Below are 16,909 nucleotides of genomic sequence, written 5' to 3' on the forward strand. Positions count from 1 at the left end.
AATAAGCTCCGCCCGCTCGCACGCGCGCCGGTGATCCACCCCTAATACCGAGCTGGTCGGAAGCCCCGCCCATTCGTGCGCCGTCCACGCCTGCGCGGTGGCCAGGTAACATGCGCCGTTCTACTTTTTGCCCTGTCTTTCGCAGGATTGCGTCTTAACGCTCCGGTTCCGCCCAGCGTTCTACCTCTGCCTCGAGGTGTGGGCGGAGCTGTTCTGACTCTATGACTCGGCATGAGTCTGCCGTGGTTACGAGTCCTGGGCTGCAGACCGGGCTCGGTGGTGTCCCGGGCGACCATCGTTGAGGGTGCGTCAGCGACAGCGGCGGGAGCCCGAGGGTGCCTGGAAGGAATCCTCGAGTGGACTTTTGGCGGGGTCCGAGGTTTCAGAAGCGCTGCTGTAGCCATGGCCCCGATCAAGGTGACCGCGGGCCCAGCCAGGCCTGACTTCTTTGCCTCCCCGACTCCACTCATTTCTGCACGCCCCTTCGTCCCGCTTGTCTCTGGGAGAGTCAGCGTCTTTCTTACCTTCCCTCTGCCATAGAGGCTCCTCCCGCCGTCCGTTCCTCTTGTTTCCTTCAACAAGACCCCGGTAGCTGCAACGATATCGCCGGTTTTAGGGGTCTCGTGCCCCATCTCCTCTACAGTTCTCAAGGCTTTGGGGCCTTCCCCTCGTCTCCCTGCCGCACCCACTCTGGGACACCTGTGACCAGTCTCCACCATTTTCAGGCGGCGTGCCATGGCTTCCCCCACCTATGGAACCATCTCCTTTACCCTTTTTAACCCCTATACGTGCTCGTCTACACGCCCTTCCGCTGCTTTTGTCAAGTTACTGGGTATTACTCTCACCCCATCCTTTGAAACAGGTGACGACGTCTCTTAGAACCCTGTTTTGTCTCTCCCACTGCAGTCTTCTGCTGAGTTTTTCAGCCCTTTTAACTTCTGGAACCATCCCCAGCTCCTTGGGGCTCCCCCTTGCTTCACAGTCTTCTGAGAGCCCCTCCTCCTACTTCATCCTACAACCCACTGCTGGGTTTCTCCAGGCTCTACCGTCACTCCTGCCTTTGCCCCCTTTGTCTACTTTTTCTGGCCCGTGAAGCCCGCACACACTCCCAGGAACGCTGATCCCTCTCCCTTGAAGGGAGTCCTTCTGTACTCATATCTGCTGGATGTAGGGACCTGCACCCTGCTCCCCAACCGTCCCACCTTCTGCTGCCCTCCCATTTTCTCGTCTTGAGTGTGGGATGCTCAGCTGTGCCCGGCGTCCTCTCCCTCCGTGTTGTCAGGGCCTCCTCCTGCCCCTCTGTCCCACTTCTTTCCTGTAACTCACCTTGTTTACTCAACCTCTTGTGACACCCAGAGAGGCCGTCTCTCCTTTTTCCTGTGGTCACAGATTGGCCCTTAAGAGGAATAGGGCCACCTTGAAACTTGGAGGATGTGGGGTAACCAGGCGGTCGCAGGAAAGGGGCCACTGGAATCTCTGACAGCGGTGGACTTCCCTGCCAGGTGTCAAGCCTGGCTCCACAGGAGCAGGCAGGGCTGCTCAGCCCTCAGTGGGCACCCCCACCCCGCTGTTGCGGCCCTGCCCCTGCCCTTACCTTGGAGTCCTTCCTTCTAGGTGGGAGATGCCATTCCGTCGGTGGAGGTATTTGAAAAGGAGCCCGGGAACAAGGTGAACCTGGCGGAGCTGTTCAAAGGCAAGAAGGGAGTGCTGTTTGGGCTCCCTGGTGCCTTTACCCCTGGCTGTTCCAAGGTGAGGCCTGCGCAGTTGGGATCTTATGTGCATGTTTATGTTGTTCACGAGTCCCGCATGGTCCTGGGACCACTTGTACCAATGGGACGTAGGTGATACGACAGTTAAAGAAGCTTATCAGGTTTTTAAGAAATAAGTGGTGACTGAGTGTAGGGATGTAGGAGAAAAGGTGGTGCAACGCCGCTCATCGATCCTGCCGGGTGACGGGGCTGTGGGAGGGACTTGGGACCCGGGTAAATGGGACGGCCCTGCTCACGGGACGTTCATAGTGTTGAGCCAGGAACACTTTAATTTGGATCCGAGCTTCTTAGTTGTTGCTGTTTAGTCACTAAGTCGTGCCAACTCTCTGCAACCCCATGGACTGTAGCGCGCTAGGCTCCTCTGTCCGTGAGATTTCCCAGACAAGAAGACTGGGGCGGGTTGTCATTTCCTTCTCCAGGGGATCTTCCTGATGCAAGGATCGAACCTGCGTTTCCCGTGTTGGCAGGTGGATTCTTTACTGTTGAGCCACCAGGGAAGCAAAAAGGAACTGTGGCTTACCCAGTTCTCACTGTCTGATCAAAGCTGTCGCCGTTGGGAAATGAGGAGGGCTTGGAGACGAAGGGTAGGCTGAGGAGCAGAGGCTGTTACCCACCTGCTGACTCTCTGGTTCTCCTCCCCAGACCCACCTGCCAGGGTTTGTGGAGCAGGCTGGCGCTCTGAAGGCCAAGGGGATCCAGGTGGTGGCATGTCTGACCGTTAATGATGTCTTTGTGACTGAAGAGTGGGGACGTGCCCACAAGGCAGAGGGCAAGGTGAGCTGTGGATCCTGCAGGGGATCTGGGGCCAAGGTGGAGGTTTTTTGTGACTTTTGCTTTCTCCTCAGGTTCGGCTCCTGGCAGACCCCAATGGGACCTTTGGGAAGGTGAGTGCACTCCCAGCTTCCATCCTGGAAGCAGGGACTTGGAGGGACACGGCCAGTATGGGGAGCAGCCAGGGGACCTGGCCTGTTCTGGGGGTTCCTGACCTTTTCTCTGCTTCTCCTTTCAGGAGACAGATTTGTTACTTGATGATTCACTGGTGTTTCTCTTTGGGAATCATCGACTGAAGAGGTAAAAGTGGGAGGGTCCCCAGTGGGAGGGTCCCCCTTGGGGGTTTGCCTGCTACCCCACGTGACTCCATTGCCAGCCTCCAGGCCCAGGCTGTTTGACGTGGCCCAGCCCTTCTCTCTGGCAGGTTCTCCATGGTGATAGAGGACGGCATCGTCAAATCCCTGAATGTGGAGCCAGATGGCACAGGCCTCACCTGCACCCTGGCTCCCAACATCCTCTCACAGCTCTGAGGCTTGGAGCCCAGATATCCTCCTCCGGCACTTTCCTGTTTCACCTGCCCAGTCCTGGGCAGAGGGCCCCAGCCTAGCCTGTGATCACTCAGCTGAAATCTTGGCCAAATTTCTGCAATAAACACTTCTGGTTTATATCTGTCTTCTTGGTTTTGAATTGCTGCTTTGCCCAAGGCCAGGCGTCACTGACAGTCCAGCTGTTAGGGTAGTGGGCAGAGGCTGAAGTGGGGACTCATAAAGGACTCTGATTTAACTTAGACAGTCAGAGAAGGCCTCTTGAGGGAGGTGTCATGAAGCATCCATCTACAAGCTGAGAAAGGGCCAGCGGTCTGAAGAGTGAGGGAAGGAGCGGTCCTGCTGAGGGAGCTCCTCAGGAAAGGCTCTGGATAGACCCGAGCTTGGCTAGGGCCCATGACCTTTTGCATTTGATATCTGGATGATGGCCGATCTCATTTTGACTGCAGACCTCAGGGTAGAAACTGGCCCAAGGCATCCCCCACTCATCCCCCCCTTTTGGGAGCACCCACATCCCAAGAAGGGCCCCTGGCACCTTGGGACCATCTGATGGGCAAAAAGGGCTCCATTGGCAGAGCCAGTGCTGGTTCAGCCCCAGGGGTGGGAGGTGATGGGTGGTGCAGTGTCCCGTGGGCAAAGTCTAGGTAAGCTGTGGAAGAGAGGAGACACTAGTAAGGCTGGCCCTGCAGTGAGTGTGTTGTATGTTGTTAGGGGCTGAGAGTCAGGGAGGCCAGCAGGGCTTGAGGCTGAGGAGCATTCTGTCTGCAGGCCTTGCCCTTGGGCCTCTGCCTCTTGTTCTCAGAAAGCCCTGTGCTTGGAAGCAGGCTTATTAGGCACCAGCTGTGTTAAAGAGCTCATAGTCTAAGGGAGGCAGATGCTTGAGGTATGCTAAAAATCCTCACACGATCCTGGGCGGTGAGAACTGTTATACCACAGAGAGGTTAAACAAGTGGACCTGGCTCCTCCAGCCACGTAAGAGGAGTTTGGATTTGAGCCAGTCGGTTGGCCTCGGCGAGCTTTATAGCCCCGCTCTGGGCCCCGTCAGCACCAGGCTCCAAGGGGTTCTCCCTGCCCTTCCAGGCCATCTGGGGAGGCTCAGGGCAGCTCAGAGCTGGCTAAAGCAGGCTGAGAGATCTCAGGAAAGATCAAGGAAAGGCATCTTGAAGGACACAGTCCTTGAGGCAGTGGGGCTGGTGCGCCTGGCGGCGGGAACAATGTGGCCATAGTTACAGAGGGCAGAAGAGCTCCAAGCTGGTGGAGCACCTGAGTGAGGGCAGGGAGGCTTTTGAAGCCCTGTAAGCTGCTTACATTTCACCCTGCGGGCCCTTCAGACCAGCGAAGGATGTCTGTAGGGCAGTGACAGGTCAGATTCATACCTGGACTCCTCTGTGCAGGTAGAGCTGGAGAGGGGCAGGCGGGAGGCCGAGGAGAGGCCAGTGTGCGGCAGGATTGATGACTGAGTGTCCAGGAGGTGGGGGCTGGGACAGGCGACCTGGGGGTGTTGGAAGGGTGAGTCCCAGGGGTGCTTGGCTGGAGGTCTAAGGGGTGGGAGAGGAGGGTCCTCGGGAGGGGGCCAGCCTCCCTGCAGGGGTCCCAGCCGCTCAGCCTGCCTGAGCCAGCTCACCCACTGACCTTTGTCTCCTCAGTTCTCTTCCACAACCTGTCACCACTCAGGAGTCCTGGGTTGGGGAAGGACAGAGGGCTGACCACCCCTCCAGCTTCCTAAGCCCTTGTGACCTGTCCCCACCAAGCCCTAGGTCACAGCGCTGTCCTGGCTTGGATGGCAGGAAGTCCCTTTCTTTCCAGACACCATCTCTCAATTCTCTTGTACAGATGAGGACACAGAGGTGTATGTAGGCGTCACTGTGTGCACCCTGTGAGTGGTCTGGAGGCTCTACAAGCCCGAGAGAGAAGTGAGTGTCTGAGCTGGCAGCTGGGCTCTCGGAGCCTGGAGTCTGCTGTCCAAGTGGGGCCCCTGCGGGCCGGCATCCTATTCCTCTTCCCAGCAGACCTCAGGCCACCCTGGCAGCTCCTCACCATCAGGGCAAGCCCAGTCTCTGTCGATGCCACTCAGCTGCCTCTGTGCCTCCACTCCTGACCTCATGTCTGGACAGGCTGAGGTCCAGTGAGGCCTCCGAAAGGAAGCGTCCCCTCCAGGATCCCATTGCCACTGGCTGGGCCTTTACGGCAGGGTGAGGGGTCTTCTAGGGCCAAGGTGACCCCTCTGGACAGCATGATGGGAGTTGGGTGTGGGTGGAGGTGGGCCTTCGGTCTCAGTGGCCCTGGCTGCTGGCCGGGGGCCTGGGGGTGTCTTGTGAGCTGCTCCAGGTGCAGGAGTGCTTGAGATCAGCCATCTCATGGTGTGCGAATCCACCTGTCAATGCAGGGGACACGGGTTTGACCCCTGGTCCAGGAGGACCCCACATGCTGTGGGGCGACTAAGCCCCCGTGCCACAACTGCTCAAGCCCACCTGACAGCAGTGGGTGTGACCCCCCTGGGCTGTTGGTGGTCAAAGGGCCAGTGTTAAAGTCAGTCAGCCAGACCTCCAACGTCCACCGGACATGGTGGTGCCGGTTTAGGCGCTAAATTGTGTCTGATTCTTGTGACCCCATAGACTGTAGACTGCCAGGCCCCCCTGTCCATGGGATTCTCCAGGCAAGAATACTACAGTGGGTTGCCATTTCCTTCTCCAGGGTATCTTCCCAACCCAGGAATCAAACCCAGGTCTCCTGCCTTGCAGGCAGATTCTTTACCAACTGACCTACAAGGAAAGCCTGTTTACCCTAATTATTCCTTTTAAGTGTGCAAGCAGAGAGGCAAGTTCAGCCATCCCTGGGTACCAGCAGAGGACTGGCATATCGGTAAGTAAAATCTAGATGATCAAGAATATTGCTCAATACCAGCGATTCTGAGCCTTTTCTGGGCCAAAAATTCCTTTGAAGTATTGCTAAAAACAATGCCTCTTTCCTTACAAATCACACATCTGAACGTCTGTGTACACACATGGACACCTACATGCTCTTTAAAAGTTTCAAGGGACCCCTATGGTCCTACCAGATTTCCAGATGAGCCCCCTCCCTGACCCGGGAAGCATCCTAGCAGAGTGGGTCAGCAGACCTCGGGCTCAGACCACCTGTGAATCCCGGCCTGCTACTGAGAAGCTGGGGACCTTGGGGAGGCTATTTAGTTTTCCTTGACCCCCATTTCTCTCATCTTTTTTTAAAGTTAATTTCTTCTTGGCTGTTGGAGAAGGCAATGGCAACCCACTCCAGTGTTCTTGCCTGGAGAATCCCAGGGACGGCGGAGCCTCGTGGGCTGCCGTCTATGGGGTCGGACACGACTGAAGCAACTCAGCAGCGGCAGCAGCCTTCTTGGCTGTGCTGGGTCTCTGTTGCTGCTCGCAGGCTTCTCTCCAGTTGCGGCAAGCCGGGGCTGCGCTCTCCTTGTGGTTCTCGGGCTTCTCATCGTGGTGGCTTCTCTTGTTGCGGAGCATGGGCTCTAGGGTGTGCAGGCTTCAGCAGTTGCGTTTTCCGTGCTCGAGAGCACAGGCTCAGTAGTTGCGGCAGCATGTGGAATCTTCCTGGACCAGGGATCGAACCCGTGTGCCCTGCATTGGCGGGCGGATTCTTAACTGCTGGACCACCAAGGAAGTCCTGACCTTACTTCCCTTATCTTTAGAGTGGAAATAATCCAACTGACCTCATAGGGTCATTGTGGGGAACACATGAGACGGTTTATGTAAAGCATTTGGTACAGTGCTTAGTACACAGTAAGTGCTCAATGAATGATTGTAAAACGAAAAAGAACCGCTGCTGTGCACCGTTCAGCCTGCATGTTGGTAGGGAAAGAGCTGGGAGGTAGCAGAGAGGCCAAATCCCAGACCTGTCCTTGGTGATTACTTTCTCTGGCTCCCTGGGCCTCAGTTTCCTCATCAGTATAATGGGGCTAGTGATGCTCTTAGGGCAAGGCCCCCAGTATTCTCCTTAGGTTGCCTGGCACTCGAAGGCTCACTTGAAGGAGCTGGGACGATATCTCTGGGGGGAGTCTTTGTCATCTCTTAGAGAATCAAACCTGAGCTTCTGATATCAAGAGAGGGTTGGAGGGGGTCCCAGCATCTCTAGCCTAGAGTAGGCTTGGGCTGCAGCCATGCAGCCACCATGATTGGGAGCCCTGGAGGCTACTGGCCCCAGGGGAACACACCCTGCTGATCTTGGTTGGGGTTTAGCTGCACAGGCATCAAGGAGTGACAGAGGAGAGCATGTACGTGTGTGTGTGTGTACATGTGTGTCTATAACTTCTAGACCAGTTTGAGTACCATCTGTGTAAATGCACAGCTTTTGTGGTGTTCACAAACATGCATATTGTCTGCTACGTTATTTTTTTCCGCTTATGTAGGATGCACTGCACGACATGCAGGATCTTAGTTCCCTGACCAGGGACTGAACCTGTGCCCCTTGCAGGGGAAGCAGATGAGCCTGAACTACTGACTGCCGTGGAATCCCCTGCTGTTATTAATATTAGCACCAACTCTTCCCATTTGAGCTTGGGTTTTTTTTTTTTAATTTAACACAGATAAGATAACCTGCTTAACGTGTTTTGGGAAGAAGTGCAGGGAGGGAGAGAGAAAGCTATCTTCTCTTCAGCTTCTTGGATATTGGTCCCCACTGTTTCAGCATAAACTTGACTATGTGCTGTGCTGTGCTTAGTCATTCAGTTGTGTCCAACTCTGCAACGCCATGGACTGGAGCCCACCACCCTCCTCTGTCCATGGGATTCTCCAGGCAAGAATACTGGAGTGAGTTGCCCTGCCTTCCTCCAGGGCGGTCTTCCTAACCCAGGGATTGAACACAGGTCTCCTGCATTGCAGGCAGATTCTTTACCTCCTGAGCCACGAGGGAAGCACATTTGACTACTGTGATTCTGAATTAGAACTAGACTTTCTTGAGAGTGATGTAAATACCAGTGACTTAACATAGAGGCTTAGCTCACAGACACGCAGTGGGAAGGCTGATAACATCGGGCAGCTCCATGATTATTCCCACCCTGTGCTAATTCTATCTTGTTGCTCTGCCAAATTTAACAAGTGACTTCTACCTCACAATCCAAGGTGGCTGCTTGAGTTCCAGCTATCACAGTCAAAATCCAGCCAGCAGGATGGAGGAGATGGGGAACAGGAGATAAAAGGCCCCTACTAGCTGTTGACTTAAAAAAAAATTGCAAAATGTGAGAGTTGTGAGTTAAGTTTTATCTGGGGCAAAATGAGGACTGTGGCCCAGGAGACAGTACCTCAGATAACTCTGAGAAACTGCTCCAAAGAGGTAGGAGGGAAGGACAGTATATATGTGATTCTGATGAAGGAAGAGTACATGCAATCAAACACATATTTTTTCTAGAAGGTTTCTGCTAGTCTGATGAAGCTTTCCCGCTAGCCACGATAAACAGTCATCATCATGAAGGATTTTAGTGCTTTTCTAGATATGAGGAGATAGGAGAATTGGGCTCATAAAATCAGCTCCTGAAAATATCTTAACCATCTGGAGACCTGTCCTGCCAGCATTTCCCCCCAAGCACAGAGTGTCTCATTTCTGCTCTCCACCCTAAACTCCTTTCAGGGGATGTTAAAGGTCAGCAGCTGCAGCAGCACAGGGTTTAATCCTTGTAGAGGTAGGTGGCAAGCACCCACGTCAAGTGCCAATTTGTGGTTGCTGCAGCTGTCTTTTAAGAAATTCTTCTGGGGCTTCTCTGGTGGCTCACTGGTAAGGAATCTGCCTGCCAATGCAGGAGACATGGGTTCGATCCCTGATCCAGGAAGAGCCCATATACCATGGAGCAACTAAGCCACAACGGTTGGGCCCATGTACTACAACTGCTGAAACCCCGTGCTGTAAAGTCTGTGTTCTGAAATAAGCTGCTGCAACGAGAAGCCCAGGCACCATGCACCGCAGGTAGAGGAAGGCCCATACAGCGAGGAAGACCCTGCCTAGCCAAAAAGAAATACATTTAAAAAAGAAAAGTTTTTCTGGAAGCTGCCATGTATAATTTATGCTGAAATCTCATTGGCCAGAACTTAGTCACATGGGAAACATTGATTTTATTCCACACTGCCTTGTGTCTAACTAAAAAGGCCATGATTCTATTATTCAGGGAGAAAGGATTTGAAGTGGACAAAAAACAGTGTGGGCCACATGGGGCGATTACCTCTGAACAGAGACGTTAGCAGCTTCATGGCCTCACAATGGACAGAGTCACTTTCTGGCTGCTTCCATCAGCCTTGGCAAGGGCATGTACTAAGCTGTCCTAGGGACTGAACTCAAGCCCCTCTGCAGCAGAAGCTCAGAATCTTAACCATTGGACCAGCAGAGAAGTCGACAGATGAAGCTTTTTTTGACATATAATTCACACATCGTAAAATTCACCCTTTAGAAATGAACAAGTCAGTGGTTTTCAATTTGTTCACCAAGTTGTTCAGCCATCACCGCTACTGAGATGGGTTTTTAATCTCAGTGACTTCGCCCAAGATGAAGCTGATGCTTATCCCGCTGAGTATCACAGTGCGTGTGTATCTTTGTGTACTTATGAAAGCAGGTCTGGACTTTTAGGGGTTCTGCTTGCCCCGGTGAACCCCCAGCATCACATCAGTACCTTGCATCCAGCCACTGTTTGTTGAGAGCCATCTCCGCACTGGGCACCGTGTGGGGCTCTGGGACACAGTAGTGAATATGCCGGGCTTGAGCCCTGTGGGCACCACTGCCAGACACAACTCCCAGCACAGGTCTCTTGGTCTGGGCAGCACCCGGGCAGCTCTGGTTCCCACCTCCATGCGCTTACAGCCTTGGAGAAGGAGAGTGCTTACTATCAGTGTGGTCAAGCTTCTAGGGAGCAGCACTGGTCGGGTGGTTTGGGGTGTCACAAAAGGACCCTGCCCATTACCTGCCCTTCCCACGGGGGAGAGGAAGGGAGAGAAGAACTTCTAGCTGCAGCCAAGAAATGACTAGGCGGACTTCCTTGGTGTTACCTTGAATGAGACTCCACCGGCCAATGCAGGAGACATGGGTTCGATTCCTGGTGTGAAAGATCCCACGTGCCACGAACCAGCTAAAGCACATGTACCACAACTACTGAGCCTAAGCTCTAGGGCCCAAGAGCTGCCCAAGAAGCAGGCCCAAGAGGCCCACCTGCCTAGAGCCCGTATTCCACAAGAGAAGCCACCGCAGCGAGAAGCCTGTGCACCTTAATGAAGAGTAGACCCTGCTCACCGCAACTAGAGAAAGCCAGAGCGCAGCAAAGAAGACCCAGCACAACCCAGAATAAAACAAATAGAATAAAAAATGGAATTCTCCTTTTAAACAAATGGTTAGGCGATAGCCAGGTGAGCAGAGGTGGAACCGGCTTTCCAGGTGGCGGGAACAGCCTGTGTAAAGGTTAAAGGTGAGGCAGGTGAGAGAGTCCTGGACTGAGCAGCCCACGTGAGGGGATTCTGTCCACAAGCACGGCTGGGTTCTCTTGGTGGACATCTGCGTGTCTCCGGGATTTGGTTAGGAGCAACATCACACACTTTCCTGATTTTGTTTCCTCCTGGGCTCCTTCCTGGGGGCATGTTCCCAGATGCCGAGAGCGCTTGGGTCAAAGGGTGCTGATGGTTTACTGGTGTCTGGAAACCCTGAGGCTGTTTTAAGAGCCAGTTACTTGTCTTGTGGGGACGTGTTCTTGTGTTCCTCTCCTCACAGTGCGCCAACCCATTTTATCTTCTGGATTTATTTTTTCCTTGTTTAATGAATATTTAATTGTACCTTGGCGCTGTCTTTGATGCATGCGTCTTTAATTACGAGGCAACCTCGTAATCGGTGCTGGGCCTCCCTGCACTCACTAACCGGGCTCTGGGCTCCAGCCTTGCCCTCCCACCAGGCAGCAACAAGGCAATGTGGATGGCAGTGTGGTGGTGGTGGTGGGGAGAAGCAGCAGCTCCCAGAGTGAGGCCTTGGGCTTACCCTCAGCCACCCTACTGATGCTCACACCCCTCACACCCCTCACTTTCCACATCTCTGAAACAGGAGTTCATTTGTTCAAAACCACTTGCTGGCTGCGTGGCCTGAAGCAAGTGACTTACCTTCTTGGTGTTCGGTTTCTTCATAAAAGGGGGATGGTGATAATAGGATCTGTATTTTATGGCTGTAGAGGGGCTTGAACACATCACATCATGCGTGTTCACATTGATGAACACGTATGAAGGACGGATCTGGGCAAGTTGCCAGCATACTCTGTCACCGCCCTGGACAGCCCCATGGCGTGCCTGGCCTTGGAAGCTTCTGTTCTAGTGGGGAGCAGATGGAGCAAACAAGGACAGATGCAGTGCAGGAAGGCTACGAGGGGGGGACTTCCCGGCGGCCCAGTGGTTAAGAATCACCTGCCAAGGCAGGGGTTCAGTCCTTGGTCTGGGAAGATTCCACAGGCTACAGGGCAACTAAGCCCGTGTACCACTATTGAAGCCTGTGTGCCTAGAGTCTGTGCTCTGCAACAAGAGACGCCACTGCAAAGAGAAGGCCTCGCCGAAAGACTGGCGTCTCCTTTACAAATGGAAGATCTTTTCTGAGAAAGAGGCCATTAGGGACGCAAGTAGGGTTGTAAGGAGCTAGACAGGGAAGGCAGATGGTGTGCACAGGTGTTGGGCAGACAGGGTTGTTCCAGGCTGAAAAGTGAGAGTGAAAGTCGCTCAGTTGTGTCCGACTCTTTGAGACCCCAGGGACTATACAGTCCATGGAATTCTCCAGGCCAGAACACTGGAGTGGGTAGCCTTTCCCTTCTCGGGGGGATCTTCCCAACCTAGGGATCGAACCCAGGTCTTCTGCATTAGCAGGCAGATTCTTTACCAGCTGAGCCACAAGGGAAGCCCAAGGATACTGGAGTGGGCAGCCTATCCCTTCTCCAGCGGATCTTCCCATCCCAGGGATCGAGCCAGGGTCTCCTGCATGGCAGGCGGATTCTTCAGGGGAACAGCAAACTCAAAGGTGCTGGGGGTGAGAGAGAGACTGAGGAAGCTGGAGCCGGTGTGCGGCTGAGGAGGTAGGGGTAGGGGGGTCAGGTGGAGAGCTGGGGCTGTTCAGCAGGGCCTCAGAGGTCATGGTGAGACTCTGGAAATGGACTCCGAGTCCAGCAGAAGGCTCATGAGCCGGTCAGTGTTTCCCAGCGGCTCCTTGGGCACAGGTGAAGTCTACCAGGAGGTCTGGTGTCAGGGAGCCAGGCTTGGTGAGAGGCTTGGGGCAAGGCAGGGCCCCCAGGCGGGGGCGGGCACCCTGGGGAGAGCAGGGAGAGCTGTCTGAGGGTCAGGCAGTGGGGGCTGGGCTGCACCAGGCCCTCTTCAGTGCTGGGGCCACACCCCGAGTCCCTGGGCACCTGGCCCGTGCTTGGCAGGTGGCCCTGGACCCCACCTCCCTGGCTCGGGCTTCCCACTGCCTCCTCCCACCTGGGCAGCTCGTTTGGGCCACGGCCCTATGCATTTCTGCTCTTGTCCAGCTCTGGCTATTTCCACTCCTAAATGGGGAGTGGGAAAACCACCCCTTCCCAGATACTTGGGTGGGGAGGAGGGCATCCCTCAGATCCCACACCGGAGGGCCAGGTGCCCAGAAGTCCCTGGAGGCTGATTTAGGATTTTAGTTCCTGAGCCTGGGGCCCTTACCATCTGGCTAGGGAGCTGGGCCCCAGCCAAGCCACTGGGGTGCCAGTCAGGGCACTGGGGCTGCCACAGGCAGGGAGAAAAACTGCTTTCTGACTCAGCCCTGGTCAGTCCTGGGCTCTGGCTGAACCCGGCTGCCAGCTGCCCTGGCCTCCCTGGCCTCTACTTCCCAGAGCTCCAGAACGCTCCTGTCTGTGGCCTTTGGGGTTGGTCCAGGGATACCCAGAGAATTCAAAGCCAGAGGGAAGTGGGAGTCCCTCTCTGTGCAGCTGGAGAAGCTGAGTTCCGAGGGAGGAGGTTGCAGGCATAGATGTTGTCCATTCATGCGTCTGTCTGTCTCTGCTTCTTGCCTGTCTCTTGGGTCCACATGTTGGCAGCAGTGAGCACCCTTAAAAACCTCCAGAAAAAGATATTTGAGAAGAGCAGTCATTATGGCCCCAAAGATGCAAATATTTAAAATCTTTGTCAATAAGAGACAGTTGACTAGAAAAATGATACAGATGAACTTATTTGCAAGGCAGAAATAGAGACCAAGGGGGACAGCGGGGGATGGGAGGAATTTGGAGACTGGATTGACATATATGCACTGCTGTGTATAAAATAGATAACTAATGAGAATCTACTGTATAGCTCAGGGAACTCTACTCAGCGCTCTGTGGTGACATAAACGGGAAGGAAATCCAAAAAACAGGGGATCTTTGTATACATATGGTTGATTCACTTCACTGTACAGCAGGAACTAATACAACACTGTAAAGCTACTATGCTCCAATAAAAATTAATTAAAAAAAGAGATAGTTGAAATGATGACAGAAAGAGATAGTTGAAATGATGACGGGATAACATCATGGAATACTATGCAGCCATTCAAAAGACCAAGGCCGATAGTTCTGAACAGAAGAGAAGCAGATTGGGAAATATATTTCAAAGCGTGGAGGTGCACAGCCACGTGTGGTTGCAACCACCTCTGATAGACGGACTTGGGCAGCTGCCTCTCCAAAAGAACACAGAAAATGCTAACGGGGCCTTGGGGAGTGGGGTTAAGAGTGATGAGGGGGAGAATGACTTAATTTTTCTTCTCCATATACTAATGTATTCTTGATATATATATATATGTACACACATATATAGATATACACACATATACACACACGCATTACACACATATACACACATCCACACATCCACACATAAAATATATACATGTATACACACATATGCATATGTACAGACATATGCACATATATACCTCACATATACTCAGACACATATACACACATATATACATATACACATATATACACACGTATTCACATATACACACACATACATACAAACATATAAACTCGTATATACCACATATATACACACATACACATCAGTTTAGTTCAGTCGCTAAGTCGTGTCTGACTCTTTGCGACCCCATGAATCGCAGCACGCCAGGCCTCCCTGTCCATCACCATCTCCCAGAGTTCACTCAGACTCACGTCCATCGAGTCAGTGATGCCATCCAGCCATCTCATCCTCGGTCGTCCCCTTCTCCTCCTGCCCCCAATCCCTCCCAGCCTCAGAGTCTTTTCCAATGAGTCAACTCTTCGCATGAGGTGTCCAAAGTACTGGAGCTTCAGCTTTAGCATCATTCCTTCCAAAGAAATCCCAGGGTTGATCTCCTTCAGAATGGCCTGGTTGGATCTCCTTGCAGTCCAAGGGACTCTCAAGAGTCTTCTCCAACACCACAGTTCAAAAGCATCCATTCTTCGGCGCTCAGCCTTCTTCACAGTCCAACTCTCACATCCATACATGACCACAGGAAAAACCATAGCCTCGGCAAAGTAATGTCTCTGCTTTCGAATATGCTATCTAGGTTGGTCATAACTTTTCTTCCAAGGAGTAAGCGTCTTTTAATTTCATGGCTGCAATCATCATCTGCAGTGATTTTGGAGCCCAAAGAAATAAAGTCTGACACTGTTTCCACTGTTTCCCCATCTACTTCCCATGAAGTGATGGGACCGGATGCCATGATCTTAGTTTTCTGAATGTTCGTGACATTGTACACATACATATATACACATTTATATTTATATCTATTTAATGGGGGTTTCCCTGGAGGCTCAGATGGTAAAGAATCCTCCTGCAACATCGCATATATATATATATGGCTGCACCAGGTCTTAGTTGCACACGCAAGGATCTTCAGCCTTCTTTGTCACTTGAAGGATCTTTATTTGCTGCATGTGAACTCTTTAGCTGTGGCATGTGGGATCTAGTTCCCTGACCAGGGATTGAAAGCCAGGTCCCCTGCATTGGGAGCATGGAGTCTTAGCTGCTGGACTACCAGGGAAATCCTTCTTTACATTTTGATCATGCGCCTGAACGCTATTTTAAAAAGCGTTAAAAAATATTATTTGCCTACATCAATTCTTAGTTGCGGCGCATGGGCTTAGTTGCTCTAGGGCATGTGGGATCCTAGTTTCCCAAAGAAGGATTGAACCCATGTCCCCTGCATTGCAAGGCTGATTCTTAACCACTGGACCACAGGGAAGTTCCTGAACAATTTTTTAAAGGAAGAATCTAGCCTAAGGATGAGGATAGCCAGCCTCTGATGAGCATCCCTCAGGGGTTAATTAAGCCTTGAAATCCCAGGATCTTGTTGTCTGCTGATGAACTTTCTTCCTCCCCCATGAACCTCCCTCTGGCTGACTCAGCTGAACCATGTCATAGAGCCAGACAGAGATTGAGGTGCAGCCGGGCATGTCTGTGGTGATGAATGTGAGAGCAATCAGCAAGAGCAATGGGGCGACACGGTCCAGGCCTCCAAGGCGGCTGGAAGAAGGGTGTGACTCAGAGTGTTGAGCAAGGCAGGGGCCCTTGGCTGCGGGCGCCCCGTTACCACGTTACCACGCTTGGCTAACCCAGAGCAGGTGCTTCGGAGAGATTCCTGGGCTGGAATCCCTTAGGGATGCAAATAGGTGTAAGATTCGCAGAGGGTCAAATCTGGATGGATACTTGATATTATTAACACTAAAGATAATAATCACACCAGGGACCGTTTAAGGAACGCTTAGGCCGGGCACCAGCTCGTGGAATCCTCGTTAACGGCCCTCTGAGAGGATTATCTGCATTTCCAGATGCCTCTAGGGAGGCTTAAACAACTAGATGTTCTCTTCTGCTAACAACTCCAAGTAGTTTCCCATTGCCCAGTCAGACTACAGCCTGAGAGCTGTGTGACTTTGGGCAAGTTATTAACCTCTCTGAGTCTCGCTTTCCTCCTCTGTGAATTGGAGATAATCCACAATCCTTGTTTCATAACCTAGTCCTATGCAAATAAGTCAGTAATCATAAAATACTTGTAATCAAGACTGGCTCGTGATAAGCCCGTGTTTTCACTATGGCCCCGCAAATCCAGAATGTCAGCAACTGTAAAAGCTGCCACTAAAGAAAAGAGGAATGCCGACAGTTAACTACATCCCACGGCTCTCTTATCACTAGACTCTTTATTTTATACCTCCCGAAGGAGCTCTTTTTGCCTTAGACATAGATCCTCATCATACATAATTCGAATGCACACATAAAAAGGAAAATAGAAGCAAAATAGTTTATGGTGTTCAGGAAACTCCTTCACATTTGGAATCTGGCAGAGGCGGGATGTCTGTGCGGTTCCCTATCAGCCCCTCCTGTGAGGTATCCGGAATTGAGAGAGCACTGTTCCCCACCACCACCCCCCAATTCATAAGTGAAAGTGTGAAAGTGTTAGTCTCTCAGTCCTGTCCGACTCTCTGAGACCCCATGGACTGTAGCCCACCAGGCTCCTCTGTCCACGGGATTCTCTAGGCAAGAATACTGGAGTGGGTTGCCATTCCCTTCCCCAGGGGATCTTCCTGACCTGGGGACTGAACCCCCATCTTCTGCATTGCAGGCAGAAACCCACCAGTAGCCACTGGAGTCCTAAGGCAGCCATGCAGGACTGCAGAGCAGGCTGACTCTGGATTCCTGTGCTGCTGACAAGTGTGGTTCCCCTCCACTGGGAGCCCCCACCATTTGGAGCCTGGGGTTAAGAGTGCTCTGCTCTTGTCTCTGGGGTTTTCTTCCAGGCTGCTGACGCCCTTTCTGCAGGGTTGGATGCTTTTGAAGTGTAGGCACGTGCAGGCAATGA

General features: G+C 52.6%; 1 protein-coding gene across 1 annotated transcript; it reads left to right on the forward strand.

Moving 5' to 3' along the window:
- PRDX5 (peroxiredoxin 5) lies at positions 1–3,205 on the forward strand. The gene is made up of 6 exons (XM_005699856.3): positions 1–417; positions 1,615–1,749; positions 2,412–2,543; positions 2,615–2,653; positions 2,779–2,840; positions 2,965–3,205. The coding sequence occupies exons 1-6, from the start codon at positions 232–234 to the stop codon at positions 3,068–3,070; spliced, it is 660 nt and encodes a 219-aa protein (XP_005699913.2). The 5' UTR covers positions 1–231; the 3' UTR covers positions 3,071–3,205.

Source organism: Capra hircus, chromosome 29 (genome assembly GCF_001704415.2).
Source record: "Capra hircus breed San Clemente chromosome 29, ASM170441v1, whole genome shotgun sequence".
In the NCBI taxonomy this organism is placed as follows: Eukaryota; Metazoa; Chordata; class Mammalia; order Artiodactyla; family Bovidae; genus Capra; species Capra hircus.